The 21,796-nt window shown below is 37.6% G+C and overlaps 1 protein-coding gene across 43 annotated transcripts in view; it reads right to left on the bottom strand.

The window, feature by feature from the left end:
• ADGRL2 (adhesion G protein-coupled receptor L2) overlaps window positions 1-21,796 on the bottom strand; it is a 701,088-nt gene that overhangs the window by 27,339 nt on the left and 651,953 nt on the right. For 30 of the 43 annotated variants that reach the window (XM_039911908.1, XM_039911906.1, XM_039911895.1 and 27 more), the window contains 8 exons: window positions 20,383-20,421; window positions 15,408-15,591; window positions 12,720-12,842; window positions 12,258-12,463; window positions 11,014-11,187; window positions 6,156-6,365; window positions 5,108-5,328; window positions 2,717-2,783 (listed from right to left, as the gene is read on the bottom strand). In XM_039911908.1, coding sequence (XP_039767842.1) covers window positions 2,717-2,783; window positions 5,108-5,328; window positions 6,156-6,365; window positions 11,014-11,187; window positions 12,258-12,463; window positions 12,720-12,842; window positions 15,408-15,591; window positions 20,383-20,421 — 1,224 coding nt within the window. The remainder of the gene's footprint in view (window positions 1-2,716; window positions 2,784-5,107; window positions 5,329-6,155; window positions 6,366-11,013; window positions 11,188-12,257; window positions 12,464-12,719; window positions 12,843-15,407; window positions 15,592-20,382; window positions 20,422-21,796) is intronic. The other 13 variants (XM_039911911.1, XM_039911898.1, XM_039911897.1 and 10 more) reach the window with 1 other exon arrangement.

Raw genomic sequence — 21,796 nt, forward strand, 5'->3', positions numbered from 1 at the left:
GGACAGAACACTGTAATTAGTGATGTTCTTCTGAAAATGCATGTCTCTCTGGATAAAATGCCAAGAGGTGTGGGAAGAAAAGACTGGGTGCATGTTAACGATGTCTGGGGAAGGCATGGAATTCAGGAATTAAGGCATGGAACCACAATACTACAGAAAACTGAAGTGCCTGGGTGGAACTGGTCTTCCCCAAAGCAAGTTGAGAGTAAATATTGGTTACCAATATTATTGTTATTAATTGAATTTATTAAGCACTTACTTTGTGCAAAGCACTGTACAAAAGCTTGGGAGAGTAAAATATAACATCAGAAACATTTCCTGCCCATAATGAGCTCAGTGTAGAGGGAGAGAACCAATTAATTACAAAATTGAATATATAACATTTGATTGAGAGGTAGTAAAACGTATAGTACAGGAACTTAAAATATTAAGTTACTGATAGATAAATACAATAATAGATAAATGAAATAATAAAGATACTACTCTTTAAATAAGCACTTATCATTTGATGCACATAAGTTATGATCTACTCTTCACTCTCTCTGTCCATTTCTCTCTCTCTACTTCCTGCCTTCTTATGCCTTCCTCCCCTCTTCCTCTGATTAAAGAGCAAAGCAATTGTAGGAGAAGGATTGCTCCCAGGAACTATATTATGATTGCTAGCTGCTGTTTCTTTTTTTTTTTAGGTTGGGAATATTGCTCCCAAAGGCCTTTCATTATTCAGCCTAAATGATTTGCTGGAGGAATATAATGGCATGGACGATAAATAATAGTGGACTCTGACTGAACATAGTCAATATGATTAAATGTTCTTCACCTTTTTCTTCACCCTGACCTGGTTATGAGGGAATATAGATGTCCCTGGCTACGGTCAAGACCTTTGCTAAGTTCAGTACAATTTTTAAAAAGTATGGTAAAGAAAGTACTTATTCTAGAATAAGGATACAAGATAAAGTCTAACAGAGGTGAAAAAAACACCACCATAGGAAATCTTTAAAATTTCTCTATGCATATGTTAGTTTGTCACAAGTTCTTTAACAAGTATATCTTAATTGAATTCTGGATTAATTCCTACAGTGGCTTTTGATGAATCTATTTAAAAAATAACCCCCGATTCCATATTCTACATTTTAATGTCAAATTATAAAGCTAATCAATTCATAGAGATTGCTTTCCCCCACCTCAATTTTTCTTGCAAATGCTACTACTCAATTCAAATGTTCTAAAAACAATTTGGAATTACTCTTAATTGGAATCTCCGAATAGGAGTGGCTCAGGGAAGCAGTGTGGCTCAGTGGCAAGAGCCTGGGCTTCGGAGTCAGAGGTCATGGGTTCGACTCCCGGCTCTGCCACTTGTCAGCTGTGTGACTGTGGGCAAGTCACTTAACTTCTCTGTGCCTGTTACCTCATCTGTAAAATGGGGATTAACTATGAGCCTCACGTGGGACAACCTGATTACCCTATATCTACCCTAGTGCTTAGAACAGTGCTCTGCACATAGTAAGCGCTTAACAAATACCAACATTATTAGGAATTGCCAAAGACAACAATACAAGTGTAGATAAAAAGAATTGTAATAATACAACTTGGTTAATTTTGGGGTGAGACATTTGTTGGATGAAATGTACGTTGTAATTTCCAGCAGTGTATTATGGCATGCATGTTGATATTTTAGCTAAATAATATTCTAGTAATACATTTAAATTTCAAAGTTGAGTTTAAAAGTGGTTCTTTTTCAAATTTACAGTAATATGAATTAGCTACAAGAATCTAGGGAAGTGCTTGAACAATTAACCTGTCATAAAATCATTAATACTGTAATTCTATAATACTATAATACTGTTTTAAAGTATGACTTTTAACTTACACTGTCTTTGTTTCAGGTGAAGTATAAATTGTACACACATTATACCCAGGGTTTTCCATAAATAAATTTTTATTTTAAAAGACAAAATGAACCAATTAAAAAAAAGATATCTCGTATGTGGGCCCTAAAAATGTACACAGAAACACTGGGAGGGAAAGACTGAAGTCAGAATTCACAAAAACTACATAGCATATAGAACATATACTTTATAACTGTTGCCTCAGATTAACTTTAACTAGAACATTATTAGAAATAACAAAGTTTTCAATGGACCGGTGAATATCTTCCTACAAAACTCAAGGGACAATTCTTTTTAAAGGTGCATTGTATACTCTATGCATTTGAGTTACTCCAGTTAACTCAATATGATCAATACTGATCTAAAAGTCTCCATTTATTTATTTCCAAATTCCAGTTCAGGATTACAGTATTAAGACACTTGACTAAGATGTCAATAATAGAGTAGTTAATAGAATAAGAACTGTGATATTGCACTGAAACAGCACCTGAAGTTTGATTATCTTAATTTGGCATAATTACTTAAAATGTATAGTAGCTACCCATGATCAGTGGAACCTAGCCAAGCATTTAGTACAGTGCCTGGGACACAGTGAATGACACACTTACTATTATATAACTATTACTATTTTATTAATAATAATAATAGTAATGATAAAAATTTGGTTCATCTAATCTGAAGTATAAGAGTCCTCTCTGATGGAACCTTACAAATTCAGGGTCCGCTTTCCACACTATGAGAATGCTAAGATGATAATTCAACTTGAACTATATTCTTAAATTAGAGTACTACTCTAAAAACAGGGAAAATTATAAAAACAGTGATCTTACCAGAATAATGAAGGTAACCGGCCCAATGAAACTCCAGATAAAATAATTATCTACATGAAGCCAGCAACTATAATGAGAAAAAAGGGAGTGAAAGTTAAATAGTTTCGTGACAGTGAAAATGTAAAAACCTACATATGCAAACAGTTTCAGGATAAGCCTTTGAGAAGGAATAGAAAATGAGTGTGAACCTTAAAATGACTCAGTTTTTTCATCTAAATTGTGATTTAATACCCTACTTACATATCTGTCCAAATGATCTAATAATGGCAATAGTAGTAATAAGCAATAAATAATGAGTAATGAGCAGCAGCAAGCAGCATGGCTCAATGGAAAGAGCATGGGCCTGAGGGTCAGAGATCATGGGTTCTAATCCCGGCTCTGCCACGTGTCAGCTGTGTTACTTTGGACAAGTCACTTAACTTCTCTGTGCCTCAGTTACCTCATTGGTAAAATGAGAATTAAGACTGTGAGCCCCACGTGGAACAACCGATCACCTTGTATCTCACCCCAGCACTTAGAACAGTGCTTTGTACATAGTAAACGCTTAACAAAAATGCCATCATTATTATTATTAATAATAGCATTTACTGAGTACCACTAGGTACTGTACCAGCTGCTTCAAAAGTACAAATTGGATGTCACATTACCTGCCCACAAGAAGCACTTCCCCACCCCTTCCCTCCCCTACTACCCTCTGCAATCGTGTGGCTCAGTGGAAAGAGCACGGGCTTTGGAGTCAGGGCTCATGAGTTCGAATCCCAGCTCTGCCACTTGTCGGTTGTGTGACTGTGGGCAAGTCACTTAACTTATCTGTGGCTCAGTTCCCTCATCTGTAAAATGGGGATTAAGACTGTGAGCCCCACGTGGGACAACCTGATTCCCCTATGTCTACCCCAGCGCTTAAAACAGTGCTCGGCACATAGTAAGCGCTTAACAAATACCACCATTATTATTATTATTAATTAGAGAAAGGGATAAAAATATTTATCAACAGATAATTGAATACGCAATGTTCTGATATACATACCCATGCTTGAAATGAGTATAAATACCCACCTCTATAAATAAATGCATAATCTGCTGCAGATTTCTGGTGGGATTGTATGATTTAGAGAATTGGGAACTAATCAGGGAAGTCTTGTTGGAGGAGGTAAGATTTTAGGTGGTACTTTATGTGGAGAGCTGTGTGGTCTGACAAATTTGGGGAGGAAGGGATTTCCAAGTCAGGTTAGAAGTCATTAAGCTAAAACAAATTTTCTGACAACTAGAAAATAAAATTCCCCCATTTAGGGCTTCTGGTTTTATTTAGGTAAAGATGTATCTCACCCATCAGAAATTGGTTCATTATTTCATACCATATATTAATCTTCAAAAATTTTCCTCTGTCTTTAGCTTAGATAAAGTACTTATCTGTTATGGGTGGGGAACGTGTCTGCTGATTCTGCTGTACTGGGCTCTCCAAAGTGCTGAGTACAGTACTCTGTACACCATAAGTGCTCAATACACACGACTGAATGAATACGTCATGTTTTGCTACAAAATAGCAATATTTATAATATAGCATATTTATAATATGCATAAAATACCTCAACTGGGAATGGAGGTTGAACTATTTGAGTAAATAATTCATAAATTTATTAGGAGAGATTTCATTTTAGTGGTTTATTTTTCATGTACGGTGGCACCCTGCTGAATATTTTGTATTTATCTTTCATCATCTGCAAATCAGGGAGTTTCTTGTAGACCGCAGCATCTTTCCATGCTGTAACTAATCCTATCAAAGGACAAAATAAACAGTATTGGGAGGCAAATTCATGCCTCCAGCAATTTGAAATCCTTAGAAACATGTCTAAGTCCACCTCCTGTCACTGTCTATAAATGTCTGTTTTTATAAATAAATGTCATTGTCTAATTTTAATCTTGTTCAAGCAGCCCAGCAAAACATTTTCAAAGCAAAGCATATGGGATGGAATGACGTGTTACCATAATTTGAAATGTGAGGTAGCCAGAGGGCTAGCTGAACAAAGAGCTCCACTGAAGCATTCACTTAAAACTGGGTGGTTAAACCTGTCAGATTTTAAGTTAAGAAGAATTTTTTTTCCTTAATATCCATCTAAGGCCAAAAGTTATTTACTTTTTCAATTTGTTTCAGGTCAATCTTTTGTGTTAAAAGAAAGACCATAATTTAGAATCTGCCTCTCCAGAGCACAAATCCTCTGAACCCAGAAAATTACAAAAGACTTGATTGTAATTTGTGTACAGCATTGCCATTCTCTTACCGATAAAGCTTTCAAATGCTATTTTAGTCTGCTAGGGGCCCTCAGTGACAGCTAACAGGCTTTAAAAAAATTATTTGCTTTAAACACACTCAGGTCACTTGCAATTACTCACGCTTTCTCTGTTCCATAGCTCTTATAGTCAATAGCTGCAGAGACACCAACAACAGTCGCAGGAAAGAGGTAACCTGCAACGTAGTAATACTTCTTCCTAGAATATTCACTTTCAAATACTTCGACTAGCATTAGGTAGAGCTGCACCCCTTCTAGACACATCCAGGCAAAAGACGCAAGAAAGAAAAAATGTAGGAGGCCCGCAAATATTGGGCATGCGATCTGCAAAGAGGAAAAAAGAGAATATGAAATAGCAAACAATTAGAAATGGTGACATGTCAGCTAAAAGCACTCAATATTCAATCTAAATTGAATTTTCTGAAAAAAAAAAAATCAGTGTATCGGGTCAAACTCTCCAGTTCCATCACACTACCAATCTATTTTCATGGCACAAATGAATAACACGTATTCAAGAATAACATGTTCAAAAAGTTGCAAAAAGGATTGACAATACAAAGAAGCAATAGTATGGCAAAACTATTATTACCATCTAATGGAACCGGTTATTCAAAATGAAAGCAATATGATAGCCGTAGAAAATCTACCATGAAAACTTGTCTACGATTTGAGCTCTTCTATTTAAGTATGTGGTTAAAATTCTACGACCCCTAAAATGTTCTGATGTCCCCATTCATTTAATTTCAGATTTTGTATGACCTAGAATATTTAAATTACTTTCCTTAGGTAAGACTGTGAGCCCGTTATTGGGCAGGGATTGTCTCTAGCTGTTGCTGAATTGTACATTCCAAGAATTTAGTACAGTGCTCTGCACATAGTAAGTGCTCAATAGAATGAATGAACCTTAGAAAGTTAGATTTTTTCAAAGGGCAAATAAAACTCTGAGAAATATAAACCACAAAGTAGCATTTTCAAATATATGAAGACATTAGATATGAATATGTGTGTCTTAATTTTCACTAAGCTCCATTCCATCCCTGCATGTCAGTTTGGCATCCCTGGTCATTCACCTGATGACAGCTTCAAGTTTACATTCAACTTCATTGCAGTCAGTTCATAAAAGAGGAAATATTAGTCACAGAAAGGCTTACTGTATATTCTGTCTTATCGATGCCTATTAGGAAAATGAACTCTGCAATGAATAGATTGATACAGAGATTTTTGTGAATAGTGTTGCGATCGCTCTGTAGTCCACGGAAGAAGCAGAAGGTGAAGATGCAGATGGCCAAGCCAACTAAGGAAATGACAATTCCCACCCAGGTGATGACAGTGAGAAGTAATTCATGTACTCCATCTTTATACTGGAAAAAAAAAAAAAAAAGGAGACACGTTAAGAACCTACATCTGTATTCAAAGGGAAGATCACTTTCAGAGGGAAAAGTTATGGCATGGTTTTTATATAGGGGACCCAAAAGAACAAATTCAGCCTACTAAGTTATCAATCTAGACCTAGGCTATCTGAAGAACCAGATTTATGGAGGCATAAAAAGGCAGGCGTTAACACATAGAAAAGATATTTTACTATTCTTACAGGAATTAGGTCACCTGAAAATTACTGTGTGGAAAAGATTTACGTTTATCCAGAACATGGTCCTGGGCTTTCACGACAACCCGGAGCACTATTTTGAACAGTCAATTATATTTGTTGAGTGTTGACTGTGCAGAGCACTGTACTAAGTGCTTGGGAGAGTAAAATAAACAGAAAAAAGGCACATTCCTTTCCCACACTTGCTATGCCTGGATGGGCCAAAAGTATTTTTGGGAGATCATTTTCATTTGGAAAATGAATTTTGTGTTCTAAATCTGGAGAGAATACCTTAATATTAACCTATTCTTAAGTCACCTAAGTTCTCTGTGCCTCAGTTACCTCAGTGAGGTGAAGATTAATTAAGACTGTGAGCCCCATGTGGGATAGGGAAAGTGTCCAACCTGATTATCTTGTACCTACCCTAGCGCTTGGTTCAGTGCCTGGAACGTAGTGCCTAGCACATAGTAAGTACTTAAGAAATACCATTAAAAATAAAATTAAATCAGACCCCAGAGTAGGCTGGCTATGAGGTCAATGGGGAAGCTTGTAGCCAACAAAATTGCCATTTAGCAGTTCTGTCGGCTGCGGAAATTCTCATACACTGGAGACCTGCACAGGAGAGGATGGAGGGAATTTTGCACAATAGGCTCTTAGAGCCCTGATACCCTAGAGACTCCAGGGTTTGCAGAGAAAGCTCAATTAGCGGGGACAGTACCCATATAAGGGGCTTGGGCCCTTAATAAAAGGTAAGCACAGCTAGCCACTTGCAGAAACAGAGCATGGGCAGAGTTCCAGCAGCATGGTGGAGTGGATAGAGCATGGGCCTGGGAGACAGAAGGTCATGGGTTCTCATCCTGCACCTGCCATTTGTATGCTGTGTGGCCTTGGGCAATTCACTTCATTTCTCTGTGCCTCAGTTACCACATCTGTAAAATGTGGATTAAGACTGTGAGCCCCGTGTGGGACGGGGACGGTGTCCAACCTGAATTGCTTGTATCCATCCCAGCGGTTAGTACAGTGCCTGGCACACAGTAAGCTTTTAACAAAATACAATTATTCCCATTATTACTATTATTATTACTGGGTCCAGAACTCTTAAGGCAGCAATTATCTGCCATCATCCAAGGTGCCTGATGGTAGGGTTATTTTCTTTCTCTCTTCTGCTCCTACGACCACAGAGAGACACACTGCCTCATACAGGAATGGAGGCTGGCAGACATTCCCCATAAAAACTTTAGAAAGTTGTGAAGGTTGTGGCCATTTGTCAACTGGTGCCCTAGTCTGGAGTCGTGAGTCAGACATTGAACCAGTTATGAATGGTTGGATATTTTTCTCATTTATTTTTACATTATTAAAACACCCTCATATGTAGTTCATATAGAGTTTCCTCTGAAAGACTTTCATCATTGCTTTATATTACAAGCTCTTGTGAGTGGTGACCAGGAATTTTGACCAGTATTTGACCTGGGGTTTCATACATTGCAAGCACACATCACAGGGGATGAAAAGAATAAAATAATATAATTTAAATGCCATGTCTGCCTGAAGCCAAACCATCACTATAAATCAATCCATCAATCAACTGTATTTATTGAGTGCGTACTATGTGCAGAGCACTGTAATATGTGCTTGGGAGATTACAAACAATAGAATTAGTAGAAACGTTCCCTGACCATAGAGAATTTACTAATGGGCGAGTTTGTCCCACACTGCTGAATAAAATTAGTCAGTGCCGGCATTCTCCATGAGACTTTTTCCTTCTATCATTAGTAGACATGAATAACCCGAGAAAATAAACTTTAATCTTGTTCTTGTCTGTCTGTCTCCCCCGATTAGACTGTAAACTCATCAAAGGGCAAGGACTGTATCTGTTACCGATTTGTACATTCCAAGCGCTTAGTACAGTGCTCTGCACATAGTAAGCACTCAATAAATACTATTGAATGAATGAATAATCTCAATTAACTTGTCTGCAGGCATTTAAACTTTAATGAGGGATTGTGAATTAAAAGATGAACTAGATAAAGGTTTCACTCATGCTCCAGTTTTTCAGGGAGTTTTTCATTTACTCCACGGCTTCAGAACCAGAATGAGGTGCTTCTCTTCCTCTTTCCCTCCTATCAGGGAAGGAGCATGGCCTATAGGAAAGAGCACAGGCTTGCGAAACAGAGGACATGGGTTCTAAGTCCAGCTCCACTATATACCTGCTGTTGACCTTGCGCAAGTCACTAAAGTTCTCTAGGCCTCAGTTCTGTCACCTGCAAAATGGGGATTCAATACCTATTCTTAGACTACAAGCCCCATGTAGGACCTGATTATCTGGTACGTACCTACTTCAGTGTTTAGTTTCCCTGATTAGACTGTAAGCCCGTCAAACGGCAGGGACTGTCTCTATTTGTTGCCGACTTGTTCATTCCAAGCGCTTAGTACAGTGCTCTGCACATAGTAAGTGCTCAATAAATACTATTGAATGAATGAATGAATGAAATAGTACAGTGTTTGCAGAGTAAGTGCTTAACAAAAATGATTATTATTATTATCTGTTTTAATAATGAGAATGATGCCTTAAAATCACATTCTGAGAAATTTCAGCATGACAGAGAGGCATTGTGCCAAATTTCTATTTCTATTTCTAAATGAGAAGCAGCATGGCTTAGTGTACGGAGCACGGGCTTGGGAGTCAGAGGATGTGAGTTTTAATTCCACGTCTGCCGTGCAAGCCATTTAATTTCTCTATGCCCATTACCTCATCTGTAAAATGGGGACTACGACTGTGAGCCCCTCGAGGGACACAAAGTAAGCGCTTAACATATACCACTATTATTATTATTGAACCAATTAGTCAACCTTTGAAGTACAAAAGCTTTTCTGCAAGTCACAGCACTGATAAAATGGATTTATAATCATTCAGATCCTGCACCAAGGTCTAGCGCAAGGTTAGAAAACCTAGGTTCTAATACCGGCTCTGCCAATTGCTAGCTGTGTGACCTTGGGCAAGTCACTTAAATTCCCTGTGCCTCAGTTCTTTTGTTTTCCCTCCTACTTAGACTGGGGCCCCATGTGGGACAGGGACACTCTCCACCTTAATTACCTTGTACCTATCCTTTTGCTTTGACATATAGTAGGTGCTTAACAAATATCATAAAAAAAAGGTGCAAATTTCACCAGCAGCGAAACTAATGGTGAGTATCTAGTTTAGTTACTGGGGAAATGTGTGTGTCTCATTCCAGATATCCAAGGTATTCTAAAAGCAGTTTGAGTTGACGAGTGTGGATGTGTGTGAGTAGGTGAGTGTGTGTGTTGTGTGGGGGGGGGCAGGGCTGGACAGGTAAGACTGTAAGGATATATAGATAGATATATATAGATATATCTATCCATATATATACATATCTGAAGATATATGTATAAATATTACTGGGAAGTCATATTTAATTTTACTTATGAAATTAATACTATAAAAATGGTGCCTGTGTTCCATACTTTTTAAAAATATCTTGGTTGATCTGTAAAATTATTTTTTTGTTCCATATCATTACAATTTAGAGAGCACTTCTTAATCCGGGGTTACTTTGATTTTGAAAAAAACATGGTGGACTTGCCCCCTGACTTCAATTCTGCAACTTTCTATCCTACCAATACAGTGTAAAAATAATAAATAATAATGACGGCATTTGTTAAGCGCTTAGTATGTGCAAAGCACTGTTCTAAGCACTGGAGAGGATACAAGGTGATCAGGTTGTCCCACATGGGGCTCACAGTCTTCATCCCCATTTTACAGATGAGGTAACTGAGGCACAGAGAAGTTAAGTGACTTGCCCAAAGTCACACAGCTGACAAGCGGCTGAGCCGGGATGCGAACCCATGATCTCTGACTCCCAAGCCCGGGCTCTTTCCACTGAGCTACGCTGCTTCTCTAACAACTCAGCAGGTCTGGTTGCTTCACTCTCAGTCTTTTAATGTCTGAGGCCTTTCCCTACATAGTCACTAGCAGGAATGCAAAACACAAGCTAGAAACCATTCCAATTTTTTATGCTCTGGTGCTTCCCAGGCATTCTACTTAGTCTAATATGCAATTAACAAGTGGCAGAGTGTTCAGAAATTCAAAGAATATTACTGGACTTTCTAAATAGAAACATAATGTTGAATATTCTCACACCCTTTCTTCCCCCTGAAATGCAAGAAGACAATATGGGTTATTTACCGTTGAGTGAAAGCTCCTTTGGAGAGAGAGAGAGAGAGAGAAAAATATTGATATATTCAAGTTGAGGCTATTAAAAAGCATTTTTAAATGTAGACACAGCAAGAAGCTCAGACATTTCTTTGAGGTTACAATAAGCATCCATGGATGGAGGAGCTATTATATAAGCTGTATTGAATCTCTCAGGGTTTTTCCACTGCTAATTACCTATGTAAATACTTACTGCAATTTCCCTGTGGGCCATGAGAATTGCAAAGTTGGTTAGGTGGCTGCAAGCACACGTTGTATGAGTTTTATTAGTGTCAACCAGTTTGCAGCCTTGAGTAGACCAATATCCCATCATGGTCCTCTCAGAGTAGTTCCAGAAGGAGCAGTTTGCATTGAAATAATTGTCAGGCTGGGAAATACAATGACAAGATAAAATTAGGATTTTATACTCTAAGATGGCAATAGTAATTGTTTAATATGGGTAAAAGGTAATTTAGATTAAACTTGGCAGGTTTCGGACTATAAAGTTTTTCATCAGCAAAATTGTGGACTACATTGTACAAGGCAGATATCTAGCTTAAAAGGACTTTATAGTCCGAAACACTGTAAAGTGTACTCTAAATTACTGAAGACTCATTTTCTACAATTACAATTTCCATCTTATGATTTTACATACTGATTAGAGTCATTTTTCCTTTCTGATAAAATTTAAGCTATGAATTTATTCTAAATAATTTCTCTACCAAGTGTTTTAAAAATCCATTTTCTCTTGCTCAGTTTTGGTCAGTTCAAAAGGACATATAAGCAGTGGTCTGAATCATTCAGTCAGATCTTCAAGGCTTGTCTTAGAGGAAATAGGTAGAAGAATGTACAAAAGAGCAATAACTTCATATATATTTATTTCTCTACGCCAGTTCTGAAAATCTACTTGGCTCCTGGAGGCTTGTTCTTAATGCTGTGAAACATGAAAATCCAACACAGTGCAGACAAACCTGTAACACAGTGCAGTCAATTAACTATCAACTTAATTCCAACACTCAGATTGGTAGTAAACATGGAAATCAGCAATGCTGATGAATCATACTTCTTTGCTTTTTATAAATGTCAATTTAAATATTGCCTAAGTCTAGAATTGAAGAACGGGGTCCAACAATTCTACAGATATTTAAACTTGACACATTAAACAGTTAATATTCTGCTATCCTGCTGCTAAGGTAAGAGTTAATTTTCACTCAGAAACAAATTAGAGTCATTTACATTTTCATGTTGATTACTGAATTAGCTTTCATTAAGAATACACTTAAGTTCTAATAATCACTGAACCAGGCTCATTTAATTTTATGTTCATAGACTTAAATAAACTTGTGTCTCTGACCTAGTCCAACATTTAAAATTCAAATGGAGAGGTGCTTTTTTCAGCTCTGCTCTTTTATCTTGCTGGTTTTATGACCTTCTTACTAATTCATTAGAATAACTCACATCGATATGTTCCAGGGTAAAAAGTACAGGATCAGTCAGGTATACACGGCTGGACTCCTTGTTGATTGAGGCTGAAATTACGTGGGAATTCACTGCAATGGTACTATTACGGCCAACAAAGTCACCCGCTAGCTTTATGGTTGCATTCTCTGTACTAAGGAATTGTCCCAAACTCTTGTATATAATGAATACCAACTTCGCAAGGCCTGAAATAAAGGAGGGAGAAAATTGCATGAGTTTGTAGAAACTGGAAAAAATAAATACATCAGTGACATGCAGACAGTTAAGAGTTTCCACAGGTTTTCTCTAAAACCTATTTTTGAATAATGTTAATTTTGCATTCCTCTTGTCTTTTTTTAGGGGTGATTTACTATAATCAGAAATCTAAGAATTATGTGATAAAGTTGTTAGATCCAGACTTGACAAATTTAAAAAAGCCATGATTATTACATACGGTCTTACCATTCCTGCTGTTCTGTTTGACAGTGTTTGCCGAAAGCTGAATCGAATTGCCTCCTTTACTACTCTGAGGAAATTTCAAGTCTTGCACCTGGCCTTCGGTACTGAGTACAGCAACTTCCAGAACTGGTTGAGCCGAAGGAGGAAAGTAAAATGAAGAAAATGTGTTTTTTAAGTTACATTACAAAGTGGCAGGTGATAATTTTCTGAAACATGCTCCTGCTTTCCACTGAAAACCACTGAAACCCAACCATTTTAAACAGCTTATTAGTTTGAGAAAAATTAAAGATATTGTGACCCTGGTAACACCTTTTTAAAATTAATTTTTATGTTTTGTTATTTTTCATAGGTTTTAATAATAATAATGTTGGTATTTGTTAAGCGCTTACTATGTGCAGAGCACTGTTCTGAGTGCTGGGGTAGATACTAGGTAATCAGGTTGTCCCACATGAGGCTCACGGTCTTAACCCCCATTTCACAGATGAGGTAACTGAGGCACAGAGAAGTGAAATGACTTGCCTACAGTCACACAGCTGACAAGTGGCAGAGCCAGGATTCGAACCCATGAACTCTGACTCCCAAGCCCGGGTTCTTTCCACTGAGCCACACTGCTTTTACTGGTGTCAGTTAATGAGAAATACCATACATAGTATGTATAAATGAATCATTAAGAATAAAGATAGATGCAAATACAGATGAATTCTATATCTTTTTTTTTTAATGTTCCATGGAAAACCCAAAATTATACTAGTGACATTGGGGGAATTTACACAATTTGATTTTCTGATCCTTATGTTAATGAGACTTTAGCAGACAGATTTCAATGGAGCTCTCAGTTGCTGAAGTTTTAAAAGCATAATCCATGTAATGCCGAACTATTATATTATAAGATAACCAAGCAAAATTGGTTTCTCTTTGATCTGTAAAACTACTTGGATAGGACTACCAACATACAAAAAAACTGATTCTGCCTCTGAGTTTAACTTGGTATTTATTCCTTCCTATATGTATCCTATTTTACTCCATTATTCATTTTCTAATCATAAGCCAAGACAAATGTATCTATCAGACAATGAAAAAAATGATACACAAGAACTTGAGTAACTTCAAACTATTTTAGAATAAGACTATTTGATCAATCAGACAAGTTTATCTCAAGCATTTTAAAAAGCTATTTAATTTGAGGGAAAGCTTATAATTATAGTCCACTCCTGTTTCACCTCCGATGTGTATGTTGTACTATTAGCATGGTTTGGTAAATGAATGTTTACTGTAATTAATCTCACTTAGAGAGTACATTCTTTTCCTTTTTCCACCAAGATGAAGACAGAATGTTGCTCTTTCAGAAGAAAATTCCAACTGCTCAAGCCATCATTATTGAATTCTAATTTCATCAGTAATTTTGAATGTCAAATATATATACATACATATATATTCACACACACATATATAAATATATATATATCTGCAGAGTATGTGAGAGATGACGAAAGACTGTCATCACATGACCCATAGTCTCGATGGATGTTGGCAGACCACATAAAAGCCAAGACTTAGGCCTGAAATTAGGGGACCAACCTAGTTAGACTGGCAGTTAGATGAAGTTAGATGAAGCAGCATTCAGCAGTGTGACAACCCAGCCTAAACTAACACCTATTTTGCTTTTGACTGGTCGCAGCAGAGCTCAACTTGAGAGGTGAGTGAGAAAAGATAAATTATTTGAGATGCTGTGACCCACACATGACAGTTAAACATAACTTCAGCACCCAGAGTTATCCTCTATGTTCCTTGTAGTAATAGTAATAGCATTTATTGAGTGGCAACTCAAGCGATGTATTGTACTAAACACTTGCGAAGTAGAAAACTAAGTGGCATGTGGGGATAGTGTCTAACAACTTTACTGTATTTTCGCAAGGGCTTAGTACAGTGCTCTGCACACAGTAAGTACTCAATAAATACGACTGAATGAATGAAATTAATGAATACCTCACAGGCTTCTATGAATATGCTAAAATTATACGACGGCACAACTTCAGACAAGTTTTTGCCATAATGAAACTACCGATTGCTTACATATTCCCCACTGAACTCTTATTTCAGGGCTAGCATTCAAATTCTAAATTATGCTTTAAATATGTGAAGCTATTTTGCAATCTATGGGGCATCGACATTTCACATTAAGGGAGATGTAGTTCATTGAGCACATTTTCACCTGAGAGCAGTTGTGCTTAATATAAATATTTGGCCTGTGTTCTGTATGCCTAAAATATTAAAGTGGTAGAACGCATTCTAAAATGTAATTTAAATTCATTAAGTACAGATTATATGTAAAGGAAAAACATTTTCCACAGTTCTATAGTAGCATCACAATTACTTTAGCAAACCCATAACCTAGAATTTAAGTTTTTCAGTGCATAGGTTCTGCTAATTATTTTTCAAGTTTCCATACTAATTTGGAACATTGATTTATTAATGTTTTAACTTCGTGCAATTAACCTACAAAAGATTTATTTTATTAATGAAAAGGAGGGGCTTCCACCTTCTTACTTTGCTTTCCTCTCCAGAGAAAGGCTTAAATCGATAAAAATATCTCCTGCTAAGGAATAAGAACAAAAGTGAGGCACATGAAAGTCATCATTCTTAGTTATGTATATCTCTCATTTATGATCTGTTTTTTTAACACAGACTCACCAATATTTTCCGTGGGCATTGATACTCTTGTTGGTTCTAAAAGATTGTCCGCCAAAACAAAAGCTCCTTCTTCCAAAGTATCAAGTAGCATCGTTGCAGCGTGAGCTTGTTCTGAAGAATTCATGTCTCTCCAAGATTCTAGAGCTTCAGGCCTCAGCAGGTTATCCACTGTGTCAACAATTGCCTGCATTTATCAGAAAATTATCATTAGGTCTGATTGCTTTAGCCAAAAAGGGGAGTTTCTATCACTGTCTAGTGACAGTTGGAATTTAACTATCAAGATGATACAAAGAACACAGAAAACTTTGACATAGAATGGATCCAAATCCATTTCAAACGAGGTTTAATGAAAGGAGGCTAATCCCCATTACTGGGACTGAGGAGCAAGGATATTCACCACTTGTCTGCTGTGTGACTTTGGGCAAGTCACTTTACTTCTCTGTGCCTCAGTTACCTTATTTGTAAAATGGGAATTAAGACTCTCAGCCCCACATGGGACAGGGTCTGTGTCCAACCCGATTTGCCTATACCTATCCCAGCACTTAGTACAGTGCCTAGCATAGTAGACACTTCACAAAATGACATTATTACTCTTATTAGTTATTCTATGAATACTCTCTGTTAAGGTTGGGTCACTAAAGTGCAGAAAAATACAGCAACCGGGATCAGCGACTTTGCCAAGAAAAGGCAAGGTTGTGGGGTGTGGGCACAAATTATGCTGTCCCAAATGATTGAAACATAATGGAAAGTATACTGCTCTGAAAAATATATATGGACATATTCAGATAATCTAGATAATGATTATACATAATAAATAATTATAAAATGAGTGAAACAACATCATCTCCAAATTTATAAATTAGGTGCAAGATTTGTTTTTTGCTATCCAAACCCTCTAGTCTGATTCGCTCCCTGCTTGACAAATACTGACACTGATTGCTAACTCCAATTCCTGCCCAATGATCACCTAAAGGAAATCAATACAACAAACAAGATATTCAGAGAAGTCCCGGTCACTAGAGGGAGAAAATTTCACAACAGAATACTAAGTTCCTACATACACCAATCAATCAATCAATCACATTTATTGAGTGCTTACTGTCTGCAGAGCACTACTAAGACCCTGGGAGAGTAGCATATAAAAGAGTTGCTAGACATGTTCCCTGCCTGCAATGAGCTTATAGTCTAGAGGGGGTGACAAACATTTAAATAAAGTATGGACAAGTACAAATCAAAGTTCAAGGGTCATGCAGAAGGGAGAGAGTAGAGAAAATGAGGACTTAGTTGGGGAAGGCCTCTTGGAGGAGATGTCACTTCAATAAGGCTTTGAAGGTGGGAGAATGGAACTCTGTCAGATATTATCAGGGCAGCAGAGTGAAGTATGGACTGGAGTGGGTAGAAACAGGAGACAGGGAGGTCAGCAAGGAGGTTTATGCAGTTGACCCAGTGTGACAGGACGAGTGCTTTGATCAGCACAGAAATGGTTCTGATGGAGATTAAAGGGTGAATTTTAGTGATGTTGTGAGGGTTGAAACTATTGGATTTGGTGACAGATGGAATAGGTGGGTTGAATGAGATGAGTTGAGAATAATGCCATAGTTCTGAACTTGTGACACAAGAAGAACAGTGTTGTTGTGGGCAGGGAATGTGCTCAGTAAATACCATTAACTGATTAATTGATTGATTGATTGGTGAGTGCTGTCTACAGTAGTTGGAAAATGCTGAGGACTGAAGACTGAGGTTGACTGGGAAGAGTTTGAAGTTTTGACAGAACATCCAAATAGAGATGTCCTGATGGCAGGAGAAAATATAAGACCATAGTGAATGAGAGATATCAGGGGAGGAGGTATAGATTTGGAAATCATCTGCACAGAGATGGTAGTAGAAGCCATAGGAGAGAATGAATGGGTGTAGGTGGAGAATAGAAGGGTGACCCAAAACTGAGACCTGAGGGATTCCCACAGTTAGGGAGTGGGAAGCAGAGAAGGAGCCTTTGAATGAAAATAAAGGACCACAGAGATGAGAGGAGAAACAGGAGAGGGCAGTGGTAGTGAAGTCTAGGTTGGGTAATTTTCCAGGAGAAGGGGTAATCCACAGTGTTGAAGGCAACTGGGAGGCCAAGGGGAGTTAGGAAGGAGTAAAGAAGAAGTGGGGCTCAGTGGAAAGAGCCCGGGCTTTGGAGTCAGAAGTCGTGAATTCGAATCCCAGCTCTGCCACTTGTCAGCTGTGTGACTGTGGGCAAGTCACTTAACTTCTCTGTGCCTCAGTTACCTCATCTGCAAAATGGGGATTAAGACTGTGAGCCTCATGTGGGACAAACTGATTCCCCTGTGTCTATCTCAGCACTTAGAACAGTGCTCTGCACATAGTAAGTGCTTAACAAATACCAACATTATTATTAGAGAACATTGGATTTGGCAAAAAGGAGATCATTGGTGACCTCTGAGAGCATGTTTCCATGGAGTGAATGGGGAAGAAGCCAGAATGGACTAAATCAAGGCGAGGAAACGGAAGCAGTACAAGGGTACAGACAACACACTGAAGGACTTTGAGGAGGAATGGTAGGAGGGAGCAATGGTTGGATACAGGGATTTCAGAGTTGGTATGGGTAAAGATTGTACAGTAGGTAAAGATGATGGGATCATCATGCGAGGGGTGGGATTCAGCAGGAGGTCAGACGAGTTGAGGAGTGAGTGAAAGCAGAATCGTATGAAACATCGACATGGATACTGAAATTCTCCAGGATCAGGGTAAGAAAGGAGAAATAGAGAAGGACTGTGAGAAAGGTATCAAAATGATTCAGAGAGTTATATGTAATTTGAAATTATGACAGCTCAGGCATCATATACAGAGGTTCACTAAATGGCATATAAAAAAACAGTAAAAGAAACAAATTCAAAGGGATCATTAAATTCTCTTTACCAAATCACCCCAATCACATTAATCAGTTAATCAATTGAAGGCAGGCTCTTACATTAATTCATAACATAGCTGTGCATTGAATATGCCATGCATTGCTGAATCACCATGTTTACCATGTCCCATTTACCTAGACATAATGTTTCATTATACACAAATATAGTTTTTTTGATCAGTTTAAGGCACTGAACATGGAAATAAAACCTTTGTATTAACAAAAAATTGGGTCAAGAATACTACATAAAGTATATGTTCATAAATGAATGGGGAAAAGTTGGTTGAGACTATTGTCAGATCAAGATTAATTAACCTAATCCATCTTAATATCCTCTTTCTGTCTGCCTTGTGAGCCACCACGACGACCTGCCTGGAAGGTGGAAGATACTTCGAAGTGGCATTAAAGGCTTTTTTTTCCCTCTTAATGGGAGATAGAGTAGTCAAAATGCTCACATTGATACTGCTGCAGCCATTAACTAGACTGGAACAGAAATTGGTCTGCTGAGGCTAGATTCATTAGTCACCAAGAAATATAGATTGGAGCCTCTAATCTGTGGTACAAATGAATCCTCTGTCACAAAGTGGGAATCTGCTTCATTTGCATAGTGTAAGTCAGCTTTTGATTTGTAATTCAAGGAGTTTTATTAGTCTTATCAGAGCAGTGAAGCTCATTTGAGTCCTACTGAAAATGACACTGATCAAAAAATTGTGGTCACTCTAGAGTCTCCTTTGTATCTGTTTAAGGTATCGATGACATGCTTTTATTGATTTGAAGCTCCAATTATTTATTACCATACAACATCAGTATATGTATTTCTACAGTGAAATAGAAATAATGAGTGTATAATGTTCCTGAGGTATTTTTCTAGCCCGGGGGCCTGGGGAGGGGTGCTACTTTTTTCTCAATGAAACATGCATTCTGAGCAACATATCAATTACTACATTATATAGATTAACTTTTAACCTTAAAGGTGAACTGCAAACCAAAGCATGAAATATTCCATTTCATCAGAATTTCTATACCCCTTATTAACAGCTAAAAAGGAACATTCAGTACATTTACTAAACAGACCATCCCACCACTTAAAAAAAAACATGTTCAAAACAGTCTACTCTTATATTACCAGCTGATTTATTTTTTTTTAGATTAAGCCAAGTATTATATGGATAAGGTCACACTTGATTTCAATAAACTACCAAGCAGGTGACTATGAAATTGATGTGACTTTAATATGCTGGCTGGTCCTTCAACTTTTGGATTAGTATGAATCTGCCCCCCAAGAGTTGAATTACAAAATATCAATGCCCAAATTGGAAAATCTCATTTAATATGTTTTTATCATTCATTTACTACTTCATGGTAGTCAAAGTGACAGCTGTAACATATTCAGAGATTTCCTATGTAGGGGGGCCTAGAAAAGAAACAGGAATTGAAAGAACAGTCCAAAAATCACAAGGGCCAGATTTGTTACAGGCTTTTGTTCCACCAAGCCTGGCCAATCCCATCATTTAGTACTTAGTTCTAAATATAATTATTAGAATATTCATATTTTATTTGCAGCTCACCTGGTTCTTGTAGTGACTCTTAAATGTTTCAAGATAATGACCACTTATTTTAAGAGTACACTACTGGAATTAAGAAAGCAGTAACTTTTCATGCATGTATAATTATGACTGCCCAGTCTTTGATATGATATATCATCAAGAACATATGATATATTGGGTTTTTTGTTGGATTTTTCAGGGGGGGGTGATGTAGGTAAAACAAGGATACCAATAAAGAATAAAATGACTGTGCTAATACTTTCCAATTCAGAGGATTTCCATTACTATTCTTGTACTTTTGAATAAGTACGAAAGCGGCAAAAAATTGGAAAAGCTCATTATATGCTGATTGTGAGGATAATATACCTGTGCAAAGTCAACATTTTTATAGTTGATATGGCGTACAATACACATTTATCAAAGACTGAAATACACTGGATCATGCAGCAAGATGATAAAGCATGGCACGTAGCTGAAGCAGGGAAAAAGCAGGGAGACAGCACAGGAGAGATACCTTAAGGTAAGCCCTGCATGTCTTTTCTCGTTTTTGGAGCTTTTTAGTAAAAGAAAAGAAAATCAGAGATTAGACAACATCTTTAGACAGCTACCAAAAATCCCCCCAAAACCCCTAAAATTACTCTGGGATTCCAAATTCAAATCTATGTTGTCTTGTGAAAATCCTTTGGTCTTCATGGTTCCAGAAACACTGTGGATACCACTCTTTTCCAAAACTCTCTTATTATGGATTATATTCTCTTTGAAGCGCACTAATACCAGACTGAATATAGAATATGCTAAAAAGTGATCATTTGACCTTCCTGTGAAAGTTACTGAGCTGTACATTTAGAGTTTATATATTTAATTAAAAGGTATATGTTAAAGGGATGAAAGACAGCCACAAACAGGCCCAAAGGTTCCTAGGTGGATAAATGACTCATTGATCCACCAGCACTAATGCAAGTAAAACTACTAAGGCAAGGCAAAGAGGTTTGTAAATTTCCATTCTTTGAAAGACTATAATCTAAAGTAATATTTGATGACTATTATTATGAAAGTGTGTGTGCATGGGTGTGTTTTGTTGTCTATGTATTCAAAGAAGCAGTGTGGTCTAGTGATAGAGCACAGACCTGGGAGTCAGAAGGAACTGGGACCTAATCTTGGCTCCACTATTTGCCTGCTGTGTGACCCTAGGCAAGTCACTTCACTTGGGGAAGCAGCGTGGCTCAGTGGAAAGAGCCCGGGCTTGGGAGTCAGAGGTCATGGGTTCGACTCCCGGTTCTGCCACTTGTCAGGTGTGTGACTGTGGGCAAGTCACTTCACTTCTCTGGGCCTCAGTTCCCTCATCTGGAAAATGGGGATTAACTGTGAGCCTCACGTGGGACAACCTGATGATCCTGAATCTACCTCAGCGCTTAGAACAGTGCTTGGCACATAGGAAGCGCTTAACAAATACCAACATTATTATTATTATTCTCTGTGCCTCAGTTATCTCATCTGTAAAATGGGAATTAATACCGTGAGCCCCATGTGGGATGTGGACTGTATCCAACCTGATCAGTTTATACAGCTAAAACTCCAGCATTTGGTACAGTGCCTGGAACATAGTAACCTCTTCACAGATACCATTAAAAAAAAGATACCATTAATGGTGAAGTTCACATTTGTGGCTGAAAAGGCCAATTTTGGCTCTATCAAAGAGGGCACACCAAAAGGTTGTCTGTTGCACTTAATGTTTGAAGTTCCTGGTATTCAATCATGAAAGCCACAATTTTTTATTTTTTTTTGGTCGTCAGGGAGATCAGGATGTTATTTGAAGTCAGGTATTCATGATAATAACTGTGTGAGAATTCTTTTAACTGCAGGTGGTGCATTTTGAATTGAAGCTTCCTCTAACTGCAGTACCATGTCAGCTACTTTACATTATTTTA

Source organism: Ornithorhynchus anatinus, chromosome 4 (genome assembly GCF_004115215.2).
Source record: "Ornithorhynchus anatinus isolate Pmale09 chromosome 4, mOrnAna1.pri.v4, whole genome shotgun sequence".
Lineage (NCBI taxonomy): Eukaryota > Metazoa > Chordata > Mammalia > Monotremata > Ornithorhynchidae > Ornithorhynchus > Ornithorhynchus anatinus.